This window comes from Podarcis bocagei (genome assembly GCF_964188305.1).
Source record: "Podarcis bocagei genome assembly, chromosome: Z".
Taxonomy (NCBI): Eukaryota; Metazoa; Chordata; class Lepidosauria; order Squamata; family Lacertidae; genus Podarcis; species Podarcis bocagei.
Window position 1 is genome coordinate 33,171,951 of NC_138140.1, and position 21,950 is coordinate 33,193,900.

The 21,950-nt window shown below is 45.3% G+C and overlaps 1 protein-coding gene across 2 annotated transcripts; it reads right to left on the reverse strand.

The window, feature by feature from the left end:
- Window positions 1–9,904: 9,904 nt before the first annotated feature.
- On the reverse strand, window positions 9,905–21,481 carry SPRY3 (sprouty RTK signaling antagonist 3). Of its 2 annotated transcripts, none has more exons than XM_081180099.1 (2): window positions 21,363–21,481; window positions 9,905–11,468 (listed from the first exon to the last, which is right to left on the reverse strand). In XM_081180099.1, the coding sequence occupies exon 2, from the start codon at window positions 11,419–11,421 to the stop codon at window positions 10,528–10,530; it is 894 nt and encodes a 297-aa protein (XP_081036225.1). In that variant the 5' UTR covers window positions 11,422–11,468; window positions 21,363–21,481; the 3' UTR covers window positions 9,905–10,527. The 2 variants fall into 2 exon arrangements, with proteins under 2 accessions (XP_081036225.1, XP_081036226.1); XM_081180100.1 differs by lacking the exon at window positions 21,363–21,481 and adding an exon at window positions 14,175–14,363.
- Window positions 21,482–21,950: the final 469 nt, after the last annotated feature.

Here is a 21,950-nt window from a genome sequence, read left to right on the forward strand (position 1 = left end):
ATTAATTTTACAGTATTTCTGTAAATAGTCTTTAAACTTTTTCCAATCTTCTTCCACCGACTCTTCTCCCTGGTCTCGGATTCTGCCAGTCATTTCCGCCAGTTCCATATAGTCCATCAACTTCATCTGCCATTCTTCCCGAATGGGTAAATCTTGTGTCTTCCAATACTTCGCAATAAGTATTCTTGCTGCTGTTGTTGCATACATAAAAAAAGTTCTATCCTTCTTTGGCACCATTTGGCCGACCTGTATCTGTACTACTTAACAGAGAACAATGTTCTGTCTTTCACTTCACACAAAAACACACTCATACCTACAGACAGAAAAACAGCATGTCAAGCTAGGCTTAATCTATCTCCTTGCTAGTTCTCTATGTTCAGATATTTGAAGAGGGGGAGCTTTTTAAAAATGCTTTCCTCCACTACCACAGACTGCAGTGGTATAGCCTATGAAAAGTCTTCACTTTTTCATTGTGATGAATGTCAAATGCAGAAATTTGGCTTTGCGGTGCTGGAAAAAAAAGAGGAGCAGTAGGAGATGGTGTCTGGATTTGTATGCTGAATACTAAAAAATATTGGACCTACACTTGTCAAAGCAGGGAAAGGAAAGAAACATGATTCAGTTCACATTTAAAGGCTAGTCTAGGTAATCCACACTTTTCAAAACAATGCATGAGCAGAAAACAAGGCCACTTCTTAAAACTCACATTTTCCAATGTCATTCTCCAGCTAAGTAGTGTGTACAAAATAATAATAATGCACCACCTGAGGTGAAGTGTGCATGAGAATGCATATAGTAGTGAAAATAACATACAAAACTGCATTATATTAAGGAAAATTGCTTTGCAAAAACATGCATGTTAGGCAACATTGCATGCAAACATGTACATATTACGATTTGCACAAAAATGCTGTGGACTTTCCTGGGGCCTTCCTTAAAAAACACATGCATAATTTAGGAATTGTAGATCCTGGAAATCCATCCAAGGCAATAATGTGAAATAAGGTTTGCGTCCAAGGCTGCCATGCGTAATTTATTATTTACATAGGAATGGGGAACTTTTGGCCTCCAGATGTTGTTAGAATCCAACATCCAACAGCACCTGGTGAACTGACCAATTCATTCAGCTTCTCTGTAATCTCCTTTCCTTCCTTTAGCACACCTTTGACTCCTTTGTTGTCCAAAGGTCCAACCACTTCCTACTTCTGATATATGTTTCCTGCTTCTGATATATGTTAAATTTTATTTATTTATTTTGGTCTTTGTTTTTAGCAGTGTGCTCTTCAAATTCTTTATTTTTCTTCTCTTTTTGCATGTGTTGCTTTCTGCTTGTGTTACTTTTGCCAGAGTTTGCGTTCTTTTTTATTCTCCTAATTCTGCTTTCTAAAGGAAGTCTTCTTCCCTCTAATGGCTTCCTTGACTCTTCTCATTAACCACACAGGCATCCTGCTGATTCTGATGCCACCTTTCCCGATCTGCAAACTGAGCTTCTCTTCTTGTGAGCATGATGACCACTCCCCCACCCTCCACCAGCAAACATATTTGACCCTCTTCACTTTCCCTGACAGCCTCCTTTTTACTCATCTCCTGATTTATTTTTTAGAAAAAAAGTTTCTTCGTTTGAAGTCAAATGTGACTGTGTTGGACGTCCTTGGCCCTTGCCCACTTACCTGTATATTGCATTTGAAAGAACTGCAGTCACTGTTTTCAACACATTAGCTTTGGCTAATAAAACAGTCTGTGAGCTTTTAAACTGCAAGTGGGTGGGTTATTGTTTTCATTTGTTATTATGGTATGCATGTTTGTCTTTTTATATTGCAAACTGAAGGGCAGTATAGAAATTTAATTAATAATAAATAAATCTCATACCAAGTCCTGGGCACCACTCGAAATAAAGTCCAGGGTCATCACCCTTCTGGCTGATTCAATGACCAGGTCACAGTCTATTTAGATATGAAGAAATTTTACATCTTTGTGTTAACCAGAGCACACATGTACCCACTTGAGGGTAATTGAAGTCACCCATTACTACAGCAGTTCCTACTTTGGATGGCCCTTGATTTCATTCTCCAGCTCAATATACCGTCTTTTTCGCTCTATAAGACGCACCAGACCACAAGACACACCTAGTTTTTGGAGGAGGAAAACAAGAAAAAAAAATATTCTGAATCCCAGAAGCCAGAACAGCAAGAGGGATCACTGCACAGCGAAAGCAGCGGTCCCTCTTGCTGTTCTGGCTTCTTGGATAGCTGCACAGCCTGCATTCGCTCCATAAGACGCACACACATTTCCCCTTACTTTTTAGGAGGGAAAAAGTGAGTCTTATAGAGCAAAAAATACGGTAATCCTGGACATTTTGGTCAGGGTGCGGGGGGGACGGACAATAGTTGATCCCCAGTACTCAATTGCTCTTGGGACCTGGTATCACCACCTACAGCAGTTCTGTGAAAGAGTCTGCCCCTTTTTCAGACTGCAAGCTTGATGAGCTCAATGCCTTTCTTGACATACAGAGTGACACTACCTCCAGTGAGCCCTTCCCTGCGCTTGTATCCAGTGATAAGTGTGTCCCATTGGTTTTCTCCATTCCACTAGTATTTTGAAATGCCTACTCTATGTTGCCCTTCCAGCTCTAGCTCACCTCTATAAGCATGTATATATGCTTCAAGCCCTGCATTAGGGAAAAAGATTCCTGCATTGCAGGGGTTTGGGCCAGGTGACCTTCGTGGCCCCTTCCAACTCCAGAATTCTATGATTCTATTTCTCTCCCCCAATGGGGTGAGGGGGCTGCAGGTGCATTCTGCAACATATCACTGGCACAATTTTGATAGATTGATACTGAAGCATCTGCACATCATTCTGCTTTATTAATTGTTTCCAGGGCAGGATTAAGACCTTTAGATGCTTTAAGACTGCAGTGCTACCCATATGTAATTCAAAATAAAAGTAAAAAATACTAAACTGTAAAATGAAACTTTTTGAAATGACACATGCTGAAATGTACACGCATGTATGTCGCATGCAGCGCAAGGCAAGATATTCTTTCCTTGCATTACTTCTGTCAACCTCAGTAGGGCGCCCTGTGGTTTAGGTGGGGATAAGTAATAAAAAGAGAACAGAGAAATGGGGGAAGAGTTTGGTGGCGAGTACGGAAGTCTAGCAAAGTTTTGTTTTTCCCCATGGTGACTACTCTGATGCTTTGAAGGGTTTTGGTTTGTTTGTTTCATTTATTTATTTTTTAATATAGAATGTCAGATTCTTTCTCAAAAATTCTTCTGCATTTTGTGCCTCTGCTTGGCTGGTGCTTGACTCTGCCTAGTGGATAATGCAGCATTGGTTGTTATGCTATGTTACTGCTTTATTGATATCAAGAGGGGCACTCTCGCTCTATTGGGCAAAAAAACCCAACCATACTGGACAGGATTTCAGCAGGGCAATATCAGGGAAATGAGGCAGTATGAACACTCCCAAATATTTGCAGGCACTATCCGTATTGTTAGTGAATCGTGTATAGCTCATATCATGAATAATGCCCAATAAAAATGATGTCTCTAGGGACCATTACCCATTGGCACTTTGGTCTCTCTGAAAGGCTGTTGTAGGCTCCTGGTTCTGCCCTGCTCCCCCCCCCCCACACTTTTTGGACAATCTTATAAGCTTTCACCCTCGCCTCATAGAGATTATTTGTCCTGGAAAAGGGCAGCTCATTTCACCCAGCTATCAGTTAAAAATAACAGCGGATCAGGACAGCTCAGCTCTCCTTTGGAGTGGGGACAGGGGAGCGAGGGGAGCTATGACAATGAGCTCCTGCACTCCAAGATTGTCCGCTTCTGAGCTAAAGTGCTCACGATGCCTGATTGCAAAAGAGGGAGTGGGCAGCAATCGGTGGACCAATTTTCCCCATACACTATAACATAAACATCAGCAGCCTGTGCCACCTGCTGCTTTAGGCCAGGAGGGGGGGACTTTTGGCCCTCCAAATGTTGCTGAACTGCAATTCCCTCAGTCCCAGGAAGAATGCCCAGTAGCCAGGGATGATGGGAATTGTAATTTGGCAATGTCTGGAGCATCAAAGGTCCTCACACCTGCTTTAGGTAAACCACCCAGGCAGAAATACAATGCAGGAAGCATGTATGGACGTATGAATGGATTTTAGAATGATATCTTTGAAAAATGTGGTATTATATTGAAGAAGGAAATATAGAAGGGTACAAATTAGCATTGCTATTATTCAGCGGCCAAAATGACAAAAAACCCATATAAGATTGTTGTTGTTTTTAAAAAAGGAACTCTAAAGATCTAGAAGCATGGTATAATAAAATGTGAACAATTATATTTCCAGCAATACTAGTTGCTCATGTCCAGGCATAAAAAGAGCAAAAGGGAATAGATTCATTTTGTGAAACTTGATCTGATTTTATTTGTTTTCTCAAGAAACAGGAGGGGGGAGACCACCAAAAATCATAGAGAACTGTGAGAAGATATGCTTTAAAATATATTAAAGATATGAATTTGATTATATTAACTAATGTGAATGGTTGTCAAAATTGTTATTATTGTGCTCTGGTGATTGGTTTTATTGTAATCGCTTCCTGTGGTTCCCCTCTGATTTTTTTATTATTATTATTTAGGAAACTACAACTCCCCCAGCAAGCAGGGCTAATGACCAGGAATGACAGGAGTTGTAGTTCAGCAAGATCTTCAGGGCTTTAGGTAAACTACTCTAGCAGGGACGCAACACAGGAAGCTACCTAATATCAATTCAGGCTACTTAGCTAGCCCAGTATTAAGTGTCAAAGTAACAGTCAAGCAGAAAGTCTTTCCCATCACCTCCAGCCTGGTCCCTTTAAATGAAGATGCTAGGAATGGAAGCTAGGACCTTCTGAGTACATGGTATTGTGCTCCACCACTTAGCTATGACCCCTCTCCAAACACCAAAGTGGACTGCTGCTATTTCTGGGTTGGACTCAAGCACATCCTGGAAAATTTCAGGCTGCATCCTTACAAGTTTGAGTCCACACTCTTGCACAACAAAGCTTCTTCCAGCCTCTTATGAAATTGGCCTTTTTTGTGGAAAATGCACAGAATAGTGGGCAATGGCACTTGCTATGTGAAATGTCACCTAACCTTCCCACAAACGTATCGGACTGGATGAAAAGCTGGTATGAAATAACTTCCGCCAAACAAATCAGGACAAATGAATGATAAACAGGTTGCTTGAAAGAGACAGGGGTGTCTGTCTCTCTGTCTTCCCAGGTCCTGAGAGGTTTGAATTCTGTAGTCCTGGGTACAAGAAGCTGCCTTATAAAAATGGTATATTATTGTTGTAAAGAAGCATTATAAATTCCCCCGTGGGTATCAGGAATGCCTAGTCCAGTGTGACTGAAGTAGTAGGAACTTTTCTCCTTGTATTAAAGGTAACTTCATTCTTACACCCGCCAAAAAGAGAGTGGTGGGTGCTTTACAGGGGTTGTACCCACAAGTGCCCACATCCCAAGTTACTGAGCTAGACATGTGTCAAGGAACTCAGCATCTCTAAAATGGCTATATGCAAAGTGGTTCCATCTAACTCAGCATTGTTCTCCAGCAGGGATGGGGAACCTATGGCCCTCCAGGTGTTGTTGGACTACAATTCCCATCATCCTGACTATTGGCAAGGCTCTGGCTTGGTATGAACAGGAGTCAGAGACCAACAACATCTGGGCAGTTACAGGTTCCCCCTGCCCTCTCATAAGCTAGCCCCAGGGCTTCCTGCCACTGTCTGAGGTCTGACAGGGTCTTTTCAGTAGTGGCATTACACCTCCCATAAAGACTTGTAACAGGGCCTTTTCAGTAGCTGCACTACACCTTCCACAAAGACCAGAACAAGAAACGGATTCAAAATTAATATATATTTTATTGAATAGCTGCATTGAAGTGGTTTCGAACACCACCCATAGAATTAATTTTTTTCAAATTTCAGCATTGTTTCAGCAACAGCTTAATTAGATTTGCGAGAGAAAGAGAGGAAAAGAGGCACACAACTAAGAGCGTTATAATAAATACATTAAGATGCAATTTTTAATAACTTTAAAATAAACATTTCAAATAAATATTTTTTTTTAATGGTAAAAGTGTGGTAAAAATATATCTATACACAATGAGATGGTAGATTATGAGCAGGTATTATGCTTTGTATGAGGTGAGGGGGAGGACACAATTTTAGAGGACACACTATACAAAATGCCTTTTTTTTTTTTTTACCCAACAGACGGTGAGAGTGTCTTGAATCCCATAGTATTGTGGTCCTTTTGGATCTCAAATGCAAGGGGCTTTCTGGAGGAGGAAATAAACCTACTCAAAGCATCCTGACAAAGGGCAGGTGCTTTCAAACAGAGGATATAACCTTGTTGTAACAAGGGGTCAAGGGAGAAAGCAGGCAACATTACTTCAGGGAGTTGCATGGGCCCAAAGACCCAAAATATTCTTTTTTTTGGCGGCTATGCAAACTAATGGGACCAAATACAATGCTGTTTCACCCTCGCAACAGAAACGGGAGCAGAAATTGCTGGTGTTCACTTATCAATCCCATATCCGGAAAAGAAACCATTTTAACAAATACAATCAGTATTCACTGTCTTTGTTTTCAGTTTACTAGCCATACCTAACTGTTTGCGTCCCCCCATCACCACCTCCCATATATGCATTACATTTGCTTTGTATTGAAATGGATGACGTGGAATAACTAATGACAATGTGATTTACATAAGTTACTTAATTTCACCACAGTGGACAGCAAGACGATTAACACAGGTTTTGGTAGAAGAGGAACTGCAGTGCAGTGGAAACAGTGCTTCATACAATGAACATAGGGAGGAATGGAAAACGGAGCCCCCTTACACCCCTAATGACCGTGCCTAGGCAGCAAGAGAGTCCATGGGTCTTTCAGAAGGACTCTACTGCTACACATGAGTGATTATTTTCACTTGACTGGGTCAGACAAGAACCATCTCTGTTGTTCTGCAGACCCTCCAAGTGTCCCTATTTTCTAGGGACGTCCCTGATTTAGAGAAGCCATCCCAGTTTCTGATTTGATCCCGGAATGTCTCACTTTCCCTTGGGATGTCGCTATTTTCGTTGGAGAAATGTAGGAGGGTATGGAGTTATCCGACCCCCCAAGCCACCTGACGGCAATCCTGTATAGGGAAGTTTTTAAAATGTTTTATTATGTTTTTATATATGTTGGAAGCTGCCCAGAGTAGCTGGGCGCAACCCAGTAAGGTGTGTGGGGTATAAATAGTAAAATTATCATTATGGAATGGGACGTCCCTATTTTCATCGGAGAAATGTTGGAGGGTATGTTGTTCTGACCTTTGCAAAAAACCATGCCCTGTTCTCACCCACTTTCGAAAAAGAAGCCACCCTTTTACCAGGGTTCTTCTTTTTTTTGGGGGGGGGGTAGGAAAAAAGTTATAGAAGGGAAAAAATAAGAGGCATTAATGCTTCCAAATCCACGAAAAGGAGGCCACTATGATCAGAAGTGGCAACCAAGATTTGGACGAAAAACAGCCTCTGGCACTTTCCACATTCCACTTAACACAGTGCAAGAAACCCCTGGAAAGAAGCCTCTAAAGTACTCCAATAAACAAAGCAGCCCAAAACTGGCATAATGCACACAGCTTAAGAGAGTCCTTTGGCATTAGCAGAAATGTACCAAGAAGCCAGATCTTGTCTATGGCACCATTCATAGCAGGTTATCACAAGCCATCATAAATGTATGTCACTAACAATTGCACACTCAAAAATATAATCAAAGCAACTTCTAAAACAATGAGAAGAAATTGGCGGGGTGTTTTCTGTGGTCTGCATGCTTGGGCACCCAACTTGCAGTGCCCTCAAAAGGAAGCAGCACCACACCCAACTCTAAAACCATTCCCTTTGGTGGGTCTAAGGCATGCCTGGACAACGTGGGATCATAGAAGGACAACTTAACCCAACAGCGGCTCAGTCACCATTCTTTGCTGGATTGCAGAACCCTGACTAACAGGCCACAGGTTTGCAATCTGAGCAGCAGAGAACATGCTGAGCAGGCCTAGCTTTGGCATCTACCTATCATGCATTCATCTGGGATGGCAATGTGTGTGGGCCGTTTTCATCTCCTTTTCACTCCCTAGGTCCAGGTCAGGTAACCTGAAACCTAAGGATTAAATGTGGCCCTCCACACCTCTGTATATGGCCCTTGGGACCACACACCCCTTGAATGATTTTGCTAGGCTGGAATGCGTCCTTGAACTATAATTAATGTCATTTGCTTGCCTAGACCAAGGATGGTGAGATGTCGTATGTAGCTTTTGCAGACTTGGAATCTACACAGATCAGCCACATCCACATGCTCCACCCACTTTTGCAGCTGAACCCACCACCACTGGTATGTGGCCCCCCGAAAGGTTGTCCAACATGGGAATGCAGCCTTCTTGCTGGAAAAGGTTTCTCATCCCCGCCTTGGTTAAACATTTACAAAACTAATATGAAAATAAGCAGAAGCAACATGCAAATTTAGGAACAAGAATGTGAACCAAAGGGTCTGAGTAACACACATTTTGTCACCACCACCCTCTCCCCACCCATTTTTTTATAAGGCCAGGGTGGGGAACCTACTGCCCTCCATATGTTGTTGGATTCCAAGTCCCATTAACCCCCACCAGCACAGACTGTGGTCAAGGATGACAGATGTTTTAAGTCAATATCTAGAGAGTTGCAGGGGATCAGAGGGACTGCTCCTTTGACCACAGGAGACATGGGGTTGTACCTTACCAAGTTTTACTCAGAGTAGACCCATTAAAAGTAATGAACCCAAGGTAGTCATGTCCATTAATGGCAACAGCTTGCTCTATGTCAACAGTCCTATTCTCTACATAGGACTAGTCTTGGATATAACCCACAGATTTGCCTGCTACCTGAAAAGGTATATATAATGCTTTGAGCTATCACACCTTCTTCATACCTCATCAGATCAGCCATCCAGCCAGCAAAGTGCTATCTGCATTGACAGGCAGCACATCTTCCAAGTTTCACACAGGAGCCTTCCCAAGCCCTTCCTGGAGGTGCCAAGTATGGAACCTCCTGCACACAATGTCTGCTCCTTAGCTCCTGGGTCAGTCTCTCCTAAAAGTCATAGCATAAAACTTTCTGAGCCATACCTACATCATCCTTCTGTACTCAAGTGGAACCAAAGTGCTTTGGGTTAGGCAGGGAGGAGTCAATGACAAACATAACCCATTGCACTGCATATGTCCCGCCCTCTATTCAAATTGCAGGATATACCTAACTGAAAGCTAAGGTTTTCAGGCAAAGGAAACCATAACTCTTTTCCCTTGAGCTTTTTTTAAAAAAACAAAAAACAACACTCACTGTTTCAAAGAGAAACTGTGTCGTGGGTGCTAAATTTTAAAATAATGATAATAATAATAATAATATACTTCTTGTACTCCGGCCATCTGACTGGGTTGAGAAGGCCTCTGCTCTTGAAGAGATGGGAGAAAGGATACATCAACCATAGAAGTGACTTTTGTCTGCAAGACACCAGAAATGCCTTGCAGTTTAAGATCAGCCACAGGAGTCACTTCTGGCTTTAGACTCACAGTGACTGTCTATGGTATCTGGTACCAGATAAGCTTAGGAGGAAATGGAGATTGAGGGCTTGCTTTGTTTTAGGCTAGCAAGACTCTTTAAACTACCCCTTTGTTGCTACAGTGAATGATGATTCCAACTTTTGCCACCCCTACAAAAAGTAAAGAGGGTTTACCCTAAATTGGTGAACCAACCTTCCTTCCTTCCTTCCTTCCTTTTTAAAAAAACACATAAGCTTTTGGGCTTTCTCCTCCTTTTAGGGAGGCTATCAACCCTCAACAGTTTTGCATCTCCCCAGCCAGGAACTACCGAAGGTGCCCATCCCACACTTGGCCCAGCTACCTTGCATTTGCTACAGTTTTGCTAGCCTCTCCCCCATCTGCAAATTGTGCATGGCAGAAGGAGCAGAATACAAGCCATAGGGATGGGTACCAGAAGTGAAAAAATAATGGGTTTTGTTTTTTGTTTTGTTTTTACAATAGACTGTTTCTCAGGCTATCATAGTGCTTGGGTGAAATACCCTTTTCCTTTCTGGTTTTGTTTTTAAAACCCACCACAGGAGAGCAACTCATAAGGCATTCTGGAGGTCAGAATCCTGAGCCATCCTATAGCAAAACTACACCCTCCCCCCCCCATCCACCACCACCAACCATGCTGATTTAGTGCATGCCTCAGCTTCCCACTCTACTTGTCCAATGTTGAGGACACATTAAAAGCCCTAGAGCCTAATCTTGCTCACAGGGACAATTTATATCTATCATGGAACAAGCTCCAAAGGGAGCTTGCATAGCTGGCTGGCTTTTCCATCATTGCTTTGTTCCCAAGCTGTAAGATTCCAGCAGGGGAACCTGAAGGAACAACACAATGATGAACAGCCAGGTGTTCCCCCCTCCCCCCCCCCTGCCCACTTCCTGTGGGAAGTTATACTGGCTTGTCCAAAGTCTTAGGGAGAGTGGCTCCACTGGTTGTGGTGGAGATCTTCCTGCAGACAGTATTGGTGTGGTTCTGGCAGCGACAACCAGGCCGCTTAAAGGCATCGTAACCCCACTGGCAAAGTTTGAGGCACCCCAAGGTGGGAAAGTAACAGCACAGGCAGGGCATGAACAAAGAGAGGAAACTCATGGCAGCCCAGCGGGCACAGCAGGATCCCGGGCCACAAGAGCAGGGGTCATCGGCACAGGTGTCCTCATCATCTGAGGAGCAGTGGTAGAAAATGCCCTTGACACAGCAGAGGCAAGTCCCATAGTCAATGAGGTTCTCTGGTGAGCAGAAGCAGCGCTTGTTGCAAAGCCAGCAAGAGGGCAAGCTGCGTGTCGCCATGCAGCGGGCACACTTGCAGCGGCCGCATTCCTCGCAGATGAAGAGGTGGCCAGCATGGGCGACACGAGGCTTCTCAGATGTCCCCTTCCGCAGCTCCTCCGGCTTTGGGTCGCCTGCTTGGGGCTGATTCCGGACAAGCGAGTGCCTAGAGTGCGATGGTGTGATGAGCCTCTGCTCTGAGGCTGTGGTGCTGTGGGAGATGGAGCTGGCAGTGCTGGAATGGCTCAGAGGCTGCAGGAGGGGTGGCTGGCCAGGCTGAAGGTCCTGGGTGGTGGTGGGCACCAGGCGTTCCTGAGCCACCTCCTGCTTGTGGGCTGCTTGTGCCTGGGATGGAGTGGAGGGAGCTTGCTTGGATGAGGCAGGTCTCTCCACGTAGTCATTGGTGGCACGGATGGCACAAATCTGGTCGATGGAAAGGACTTGCTGCAAATCCTCAGGCGCTGAAGCCATGGTGTCTTCAGAGCTGCGCTCAGTGGTGCTGGCCGGAAAGGGCATTCTGGGGAAGGATGAAGGCTCCAGTCAGCAGGGAACATCAGAAGGTCCTGCAGGAGAAGAAACAAAAAGCAAAGGGGGGGGGAGTCCACCCCACTGTTAAATCACAACAGTAAAAGACCAATCGAGACATTTTGTTGGGGCAGAGGAGAAATTGAGACATCTATGCTCTAGCAGCCTTTCTCAACTTTTGGTCCCCAAATGTTAGACTGTCACATGGAAGATGGAGCAAGCTTGATTTCTCCTGCTCTGAAGATAGGACCTGAACCAATGGATTCAAGTTACAAGAGATTCTGACTAAACATCAGGGAGAACTTTCTGACAGTAAGAGCTGTTTGAATGGACTTCCCAAGGAGGTTGTAGACTCTCCTACATTGAAGGTTTTAAAGCAGAGGTTGGATGTTCATCTGTCAGGGATGCTTTAGCTGAGATTCCTACATTGCAGGAGATTGGACTAGATGGTGCTTGGGGGCCCTTCTGACTCAGCAGTTCTATGATTCATCCCTGACCACTGGTCCAGCTAGCTACGTATGGTAAGAGTCATAGTCCAGCCACATTTGGCAGCCCAACGTTGAGAAATGCTGTGTCTGGCTGATAGTCTTGGATCAGGAACTTTTATGGAGGGAGGGGTGGGACATGCACCTCTTGCAGTGGGCTGGAACTACCAATTAAAAAACAGCAAGGCACAGCGGGTACTCATGAAGAAGTATTGTGCCTATTAACACACATCAGGCAATTCATTTTTTAAGCATTGCTATCACCTAATGTTGGGAGCCTCTGGAAATCTTGTGGCTTAAAATTGCAACCCTCCCTTTCAGGCAAGGTGGCACCTGGCTTGTACAAGGCATCTGATCTGAAAAACAACATGATCCCCTGATTCATCTGCTACTTTGTGCACAGTGGGACTGGGTACTCTTTCCTTTACATGCCCATACAGCAGGTATGGGGAACTTTGGGCCCTCCTGATGCTGCTGAACTGCAACTCCCAACAGCCACAGTCAGCATGGCCATTGATCAGGGATGATGAGATTTGCAGTCCAGTAGCATCTGGAGGCTCCTCATTCCAGCCACAGAGCAATGTCAACCTTCTCACAGTGTAGGAGACCCAGCCCACATATCCCTACCACCATTTAATTCAGATTGACCCTTTCCAGAGAAAATCTGGCAAGGTTGGCAGGGGGGGGGAGGAAGTTGCCCACAACCCCATCTGCAATATCTCAACAACCCATCTGCAAACCAAGCCCATGCTAGAAGTGCCCTAGAATCCCCAGAAGACAGGGAGGGGGAGATAGATTGAGAAAAAGTTATTCAGTATGGGGCAATAGACGGCTACTCAAACTAGGGTCCAGAACACCAAGGCTAGTAGAAGAAGAAAAATATCAATTTGGTTAATTTTTAATGCAAGCCCATCTAAAAGCCACACTTTCTGAAATTATACTGGAACTGAAATGCAGCCATCCTTCAAAATTAACACTTCTCTGAATTTTGCACTGCAGTTCTCAGACCAAAATACACACATTAAGGGACAGTGTGCATAATAATGCAAGAACTGGTAACAATATAATACAACAACACAACATTAGGATAAATGGCTTGCAAAAATGTGTACAGCTGGCAAAATTACATATAAAAGTGTTATATGTCACAGGTTCATGCAGAAATTTGGAGAACTGAACTTATGACTGGGAAAATGAGAAATGAAAAGAGTCATCCATCCCTACCCATGGCTCTCAGGAGCCAAGACAAAATCACTGTAGGGGGCTATTTATGGTTTAAGCCAAAAAGTCCCACACTGCCTATTCTTCCCTACAATTTTAGGAGTCTCTCCCTCCTTAGAGGAGGGGACTGGTCTTTCCCCCCCATTTTTAAGGTCAGCAAACTAGTCTCTATATAGGCAAGTGAGTCAATGAAGCCAGAGAAGCTGGTAACAAATGCTGCCTGAGCAGGATGAAACGAGGAAAAGAGCAGTGGGAAGATTGATTTTTGTTAGCCAGGTCGACCTTGAAGAAGAGTGAAGATCAAGAGCCATCTTCCTTTGATTGCTAAAAGCCAGCACTACTTTGGGTGTTCCTCCTGCCAAAGGGGAAAAAAACAGCTAGCCCAGATTCATTTAAAGCAAAGTTGAGCTTCCAGGCAAGGCAAGATGAGCTTGGAAAGAGTTGTAGGATTAGGTTGGGGGAGTGGGGGTGGCAGGTGCAAAGAGAAGAGGGACCAGAGCTTTCTTCGAATCAGGCCCATGTGTCATAATGTGTCTTCAGCAACTGAGCATGTGCAGAAGGCGGCTTCTTCTTCTTTTTTACCAGAGTAAACACAGGAACTTTAAATACACAGGAACCTTAAATATATAATACGGGAGAGGAAACTGTAACGACTGCCAGATTTACCATGCATTTAACGCACATGGCTTCCCCTGAATAATCCTGGGGACTGTAGTTTGTTAAGGGTGCTGGGAATTGTAACTCTATGCCCAAAAAGTTTGGAAGCCAGAGTACACAAAATCACCCAGGAGGCTCATTGCCTACCAAGTGAAGGGTGCTACCTCACCAACAACATGTGCTTTATGTTTTCAGCTCAGCATTTTCTTTGCAACACATTCTCCATTAGGAAGCCAACATCAGGGGTCAGCATTATTGGGTATCCATCAAAGCCCACTCACACAATTCCCAGGGCCTCCTGGCTACTGCTCCTTGTGGTTTCTGCCTGTTCACTCCCTTTCGCCAAACAAGCAAGCAGTGCGAAGAGTAAAGAGCACATACCTTGGTTCACTCCTGCTGGAAAATGGTACAATCGCTGACCACGGAGAGTGGCAACAAGTGGATAATAGCGTCTATGGTGAGGTGTGAACTCAGAGAGGAGGAACCCACGGCAAAGGACCATTTTCTTTAACAGCATCTTTTCTTTCCCTGCATTCAATCTTTCTACACCCTCATTTCTCCCCTCCCCTTTTCTTCTTTTTCTTCTTCTTCTCCATTTCCGTTCCTTTCACACACACGCAACACCCGCCCCCCCCCTTCTCATGCTCACCAAGTTTGGCAGGCAAAGAGCACAAGGCTTTCACTCTTCAAGAAATTCATGGCAGTAAAGCTCCTGGATGCAGCTGGGTGATGCAGCATGGCTGGCTGGCTGGCTGGCTGGCTGCAAGAGGCTGAGAAAAGCAATACCAGCTCCATCATGCACCTCTAAATCCAGGGAGGAGGAGATGCCATGATGTGAGTTTCCTGGAAGACGTTGAGTTGTAAATATTTCCTATGCAAATTGAGGCATTTTGCTTGTGTGTGTGTGTGAATTCTGCTGCCCTGGAGTGTGATCTAGTTTAGCATGCTTTTATTTTACTTGTATTTAGGAAACCAGAGTTTAAAGCTCTGAAGTTGCAAAGCTTGCCTAATATTGCTTTTGCAATTGGCACCCATTAATTGTTGCTTATGAACATGTGAAATGGAAATTTTTCTATGGAAAAACAGTGCACTGGGAAATTTTCTACCACTGGATACAGCAACATTGTCTCGTTCCCCATAACCATTATACATCACTGTTCTCATGATTGTTCAGGAAAGAGCTGCAAGCATTCGGTATGTAGAGTTTATCTGTTGGACTGTAAACAGACAAGGAGAGAGCCATAGTTACCTGCAGGGCTCTGCTGAAGTATACCCCCATTCTGGTGGTGGAAGCATCTCAGTGCCAGAGCAGCCCTCCTCAACCTGGTACCCTCCAAATGTTTTGGATTACCACTCCCATTGTCCTTAACCATTGATCAGACTAGCTCTGGCCAATGAGGGATGTAGTCCAACAATATCTGGAGGGCATCCAGGTTGAGGAAAGTTTTGCTAATGCATAGAAGCTAAAACAGGCATTGCACAGAGGGCAAGGTCCTCCTTGTGCAAAGGAAAAGGGTTATCTCTCTCCACATGCATATTGGGGAATTTGCATGGCTTTGTTCCTGCTTGCAAAACCCAGCATGTTTTTACCTATTACTCCGATGGAGGATTTGCCCCACTTTCACAATGCTGACATGGACCTTTTCTTAAATCAGCTTCCCATGCAAGATTAAAAATCTACATTGACTACTACAGAGTGTATACTATTTCTTTTCTGTATTCTGCCTCATGTTGACAAGCTGCATTAAGTACTGCTAGCTGGCAGAGAGGGGAGAAAGAAGCACATGTAAACTCTTGTGTGAAGACTGAAAATCCAATACCCTCTTACCTGGGAGTCAGTGCCCTCTATGGTACTTCAGAGAAGACATGTATAGGACTGTATAGTTAGCATGAGATGCAATCCAGCAGAAAAGCACAGTGAAGAGGAAGCTAAGCTAAATGGGTAGATAAACTAAGCCCTGCCTCTGGCACAAGTTTGAACTTCGGATCAGGTGCTTCAGAGAGTGAGTTGGTGCAGTGATTAGAGTTTTAGTCTAGGACATGAGAGACCAGAGTTCAAATCCTCACTGAGTCATGAAGCCCACTGGGTGACGTTGGGCCAGTCACTGTTCTCTCAGCCTACCTCACAGGGTTGTTGTGGAGATAACATGGGAAGGAGGGAGAACTATGCATGCTGCCTTCAACACCTTAGAGGAAAGGTGGGATATTAATGTAACAACCACAACCACAATCATCACAGTGAAATGAGCTCAGAGCAATACAGCCAGCAAGGGCAGGCCTGCCTGACTTGGAACCTCACAGCCCCTATTCTGGGCCAGAAGTGCAATGCTTGATCTGGTTGACAACCAATCTTATCAACCAGGATCCCCCCCCCCAAAAAAAAGCTGTCTTTCTATATAGATGCAAGTAAAATCTCCCATTCATCTGGGTTGGTCAGACATATCGCTAACTCTCCAAGTAGCCTACCTCACAAGGCAATTGCAAGGATGATTTTTTTTTTTTTAAGCTGAAAAGCTGTTTGTTGGGCATGGGTTCCATGCCACAACTTTGAACCAATAAGCACCATTCTGTAGTCCTGCAAATTTACTCTGCCCAATTTGAAACTTTGAACAGGATGCACAGACAGGACTCATCAGATTGGGTAGCCTAAGAATCTTCATTTTTTGTTAAGCAATGAAACACACAGTGCTTCTAGTACTTAAGACCACCAAGGGAGGTTTGAATGCACAATTTCAGCTTCTCTCAGCATAGAATTTCAGCCACCAATGTGCAGATGGCCCACCTGAGTGGTGGAGACCATGCTTTTCACACAGCAGGTACCTGATTCCACCCCCCAGCATCTCCAGATAGAGAAGGGGAATGTCCTCAAAGCCACTGCTCATCAGTGAAGATGATACTGAACTAGATGGATCAATGGTCTGGCTCCGTATAAGGCAACATCTTAAATTTCCAGAAGCACAACCTTTCTGTAAAAGCTATTATTCACATGCTAGCCTAGTTGAGCCCAAATTTTGACTGGACAACCTTTAGGACCCAGCAAGATTCTCCAGCACCAAACAGGATTGATGGAGGGAGGGGAGGGAGGGAGAAGATGAAGAAGAGAGAAAAGAGGATTGAATGACAATAAATTGTTTGCCATTCCGGATGCGATGAATCCAATCCAGCCGGCAGGAGGGACTGAAATAGATACTGCAGTGAAGGGAAAAGGGGAGAGAGGCAGAGAGGGTGAATAGAAAGGAGTTGGCAGTCGCAGCAGCTGAGTGGGGAAGCCACACTACAGAGCAAGCCATTGAAAAAGGATGGCAAAGCAGCGCCTGACAGACAAGAGGAGCTAATGACCCCCTTCGCTCTTCGGCAGAAGGCAAGTCACACACCTCTGCCAACCAGCTATCATGATTCCCCGACACCAAAGTGATGAAGCAAGGTGGAAAGCAAGTTTAAGTGTGGCCCTCCCAATTTACAAAAAAAAAGGCTTCACTCAAGCCATGACTCAACTTGGGGACCTATTTCCTCCTTTGCCACCCCACAGAGCACCTGGACACTTTAAAGAAGAAGAAGAAAGTGCTTCTGACTGCACTCCCCATCATTTCTTGTGATGCTCAGCCCAACACACCCACAAGATATTGCACAGAAGGGCACACAGCGTGCAGTTTCATGGCAGGCTTAGTAAATCCTTGTGCAGCCTTGATTTTTACAAACCGAGGCAATGAGTGCGGACGCCGGAGCAGCCATTTCATATGCTACCCAAATACTGTCCAGCAAAGATGATTTGTTGGCTGGGCTGCAATTTTGATTTAGCCCTAGGTTAGATTTGCTCACCCTAATGTTAGTCCCCACAGATCTATGGGGCAGCTAGAAACTGGCAATTCATTGTTCCTACACAGATCAGGAGAAGGAGAGAGAAAGTGATTGTTTCCCCAACTGTTAGCCCCAAAACTAAAATCATCCAAGGAACTATTTATCCCATCCCAATTTTTCATGAAGACTACTGTTACCTGGTTACCTTATCATTAGAAACAAATGAATAAGCAGGTAATCTTCTATGCCAGTGGAAGAGTTGGTCCAAGAAGAAGATATACACTTTTGATTTACACAAAATGCTTCTATTTAGGCAGAACTGATAAGCAGCTTGTTTGTTTTCTTCCTGAAACAGGGAGATTGACATGGATTTGAGTGTGAATATTCTGATACAGACAGGTTGGAGCCTGCACATAAAGCATTTCCTTCCATTCAAGCACGCAAACCACATGCATGTATATATATAATTGTTCTCCTTATTCAACTCTATTCAACTAGATAGCCCTGCTTTATCCCAGGAGCATCTTTTCCAGCAGCAACCTGGTCCCATCCAGGAGGGTGTGGCCTAATTAAAAAAGAATTTGGATTTTTAAAACAATACTGATCTCTCTTGTGTGGGGGTGGATGCCTGTGTAGCACAGGGCTAAAAAACGCTAGTTGCAGCTTCAAAAGTCCTCAATGAAATCCTTGCCTCAGTCACAAACTCACAAGTGTTGCAATCTTATCCCAAAAGCAGACCCCAGTGAACATAGGAAAACTTACTCCTGGGCTCGCTGCACTGAAGGTTCCTTGGAACCACCACATCCCAGCCTCAGCCCCCCACCTGCCATAGGGAGTAATGCTACCTGCCTACCTTGCAAAGATTTCTCAGTGCCATGCCTGCAAAGCAATTTTAGCACCTGCAATATGCAATACAAATACTATGTAGTTAAAGCATTATTAATGGGCAGCAACTCCACCAAGTTGCTGTAATGGCAAAGGAGTTAAGGAGTAAAAGATCTTTCAGTAACTGGAAACCTTTTGGCTAGCTAGAAATAACCAGCCTGCCTACCCTCTCACCCCAATTAAGGAGGCATGCCAATTTCCTTGCTTAATTTCTTTTATTATTTTCCAACACATCCCTTGCCCATGGAATTTAAATTATCTAGGTGTGTTACTGCTAACAAGTTTCCCTTTGCCTCATAAAGCATTCTTGCATCCTTTCATCACCACCCTTGATGGTTCAATCCCTCCTCCCCCAGCCCCAGTACTGAATCTCTCCCTCCAGTCCATCAGCCCCCTTTCAGGTTTTGCTTCCCAGCTGCCTGTAGGAGTTAGGAACACAAGAGGATGCCTTCTACAACTGGTCCACCTATCTCTGCACTGTCCACACTGGCAAGCAGCAGCACTGCCTGAAGATGCTGGGGATTGAATATGGGGCATTCTGCATTCAAAGCATGTGCTCGGCTATTGAATGAGTTCAGCCCTTTCCCTAAATGAGTTCATGATCTCCTAAAAAAAGAAGAAGAAGAACAAGGAAAGCCCCACATCTACACCTTTTACCAGATCACATGTCACTTGCTGCAGCTGGCAGGTATAATCAGGTATGCTGTTTGATACCATGCATCTCCAACCCTAATTATCCCTCAAATCCTACTCTAGCTACAATGGACATAATAAACATCACACACCTGTCATCCCCTGCCCCCCCAAAAAAACCTGTTCTCCCTTCTCTGGCACATCTAACACCTCCCCAAGTTTATGTTTTCTGGATATGAACCCTCCATCACTCCTGCAAATAATTTAAAAGGGCAGCATTGCTGACCAGACCAAGGAGCCCCTCGTTCAAACATTCCCAAGCTAGCCAACACAGCTTGAAGGCTTTTAAGCTTCTAAGAGGCAAAGACCCTTCCATTTGTGGTTTGCCTCAATCATTTGATTTTCAGAGGTATACTGCTTCTGAACTTGGAGGTTTCACCTAGCTACCACAGTGAATAGCCATGGAGACTTCTATCACCCGTGACTTTGCCCAACCCTTTAACACATGCACACATATATATAAATGCCTATTTTTGAGCACTTTGACCAAAGGTGAATCTGCCAGACTAATCTGGGGAAAATGAAGGCATGGCAAAGACTATTATTAGGGGAGCAAGGATTTTGTTATGCAATATACAGCAGTTTTGGGTTGAAGGTAGGTGGGAATCGACTGCACAATTTTCAGCAGGTCTGCAAGGATTTTCAACTCCTACTATTTACCCAACAATTAGTGAACCTGAACAATAGAGGTGGTGAACCCTCTTGGGGGGGTATTTTGCTAAACACTTCTTTTTAGCCTCAGTGTTCCTCACCTGTGAAACAGGAGCATTAAACCAGATCCTGGTGCAGATTGTACAATTCTGTGTTAACTCAGATGTAGATTTGCAATGTGTGAATTATGGGTGCAGGAGATAAATGGCTTCCCCACACACCTTTTTGCTTATGGCTCCCCCACCCCCTTGTCACAATTTTGTAGCTACCACTGGTTGGTGGACCTCAGTAGTCTAACAAAAATACCTTAGTAGATCCCACAATCTTGAAGTCTCAACAACTCCGTACCTTAATATACTGTGGTGGAGAGGGGCCGGGGAATGAACAGGATAGGCAGTTCCGAAGCCCCATTAAGCCGAACAAGCAGGAGTTCGCCCCAACCAGCACATTTTTGGCTTACCGAAGTGAAGCAATACACATTTACGGTACCCTCTAAAGAGGGGGTTGCATAGGGCCCTTGCATCCAGAGTCTGAAATTACCTACCACTGCCCATCCCCGTTTAATGGATTATTAACTAATTATTAATCGTGTTAACGTTATCAATCATTTTATCCCGGGAGGGAACCGAGCCCCTCCGGTCGAGAGAAGCCGCTTTTCTAAAAGTGGCAGTTCTGCGGGGACGTCAGGTTGGTTCCATCACATAAGAAGAAGCTGTTCCGAGACAGCACTCTATCGCCGACCCCTGCATCAAAGAGCGACCCCGCCCAGCCAACGAATAGATCGTCCACAGATACATACAAGCAACTCTACCCTGAGACGAGGCAACACCAATCAAGGTCGCCTTCCCCCCACCCCGCATTCACAAAGAGACCCCTTCCAACAACTGAAATATCTTCTCATGTCTTTACTGGCTAGGTACCTCCTGCCTCGCTCCATTCCATCCCCGCCAGGCCACCCTCAAAGCGTGCCCAGGGCGATCCCCCAGGCCAGGCAGGAAGAAACGATCCGGCGGCTGCCCGATTATGGGTCAGAGCGCCGTCGAGTCCCGCCTAGGCAGGAGACCGGCGCCACGCTGCTGCCTTAAGCAACTCTTCGCTTCGGGAAGCTGCTGCTGCTGCTGCCGCCGTCGCCGTTTCTTGAAGAGACAAGAGAGGAAAACCCGCCGCTCCCCCAGCAGCAAAGCTGGTGGACCTGAACAGGGGCCGCGACTGTCAGCCAGCGCGACCCACGCTCGCCCCACAGCCCCTGCTCAACCTTCCTGACGAGGAACTCTATTGAACGCGAAAGCTCGCGCGTCAGGCAAGAAGGGAAAAGCGACGCTCCCTCCCAACACCTGGAGGAGCGCGGAGCATCCCTCGCCACCACCAGCACCCCGTGTAAAAAACACAGGACCTCTCAGTAGCGCAGGTGCTGGGAGTAAGAAAAAGATCGCAAGTTGCGCCGGCACTCCCTTGGTACCGATAAACCCTTCGGAGTAGGACGCAGAAGAAGGTTGGATGGCTCCATCCATCCATCCATCCATCCCTTCCGCGGGCACTCACCTCGACTGGGATGCAAGAGCTGTTATCAGATGCGCTCCTGCGGACTCCATCCAAGGGACGCCCTGGGGAGAAGCCGCGTCCGTGGTTTTAAGTACAGTCGCCGGGAGAGCGACCGGAGCCGTTCCGGATGAAACAAGGCAAGACCCCTCCTTCGGGGCGGGGCGAGTCTCCGAAGGGGCGGGCTCTGGTTACAGCGCGTGGAGCTGTTTTTGTGAATGTAGCCGCTCTAGCCTGCGCGCTTGTGAATGGAGGGAGCGGAGGGGGCGGGGCGGGTTTTTAGCTCCTCCCCCTGTTCTCTCCCCCCCCCCCACCTTTCCTGCTCTTCCTTTCCCGTAGCTCTTAATGCTACCCAAGTGGCGTCATCCAATTGAAATGGAATCGGCCCATTAGACGTCCCTAAAGGGATCTCGCTGCTGCTCGCCCGCTGATTCCAACCAGCCTTGCAGCAGAGAGTGAAAGAGAGGCGGTGGAGGAAGCAGCTTCAAACCAACCTCTCTACAACCCCGAAATCCAGAAGCTCCAAGATCCAATGTTCAATTTTGGAACATAGCAAGATTTTTTTAAGGCGAGCTTGCCTCTGAGCATGTA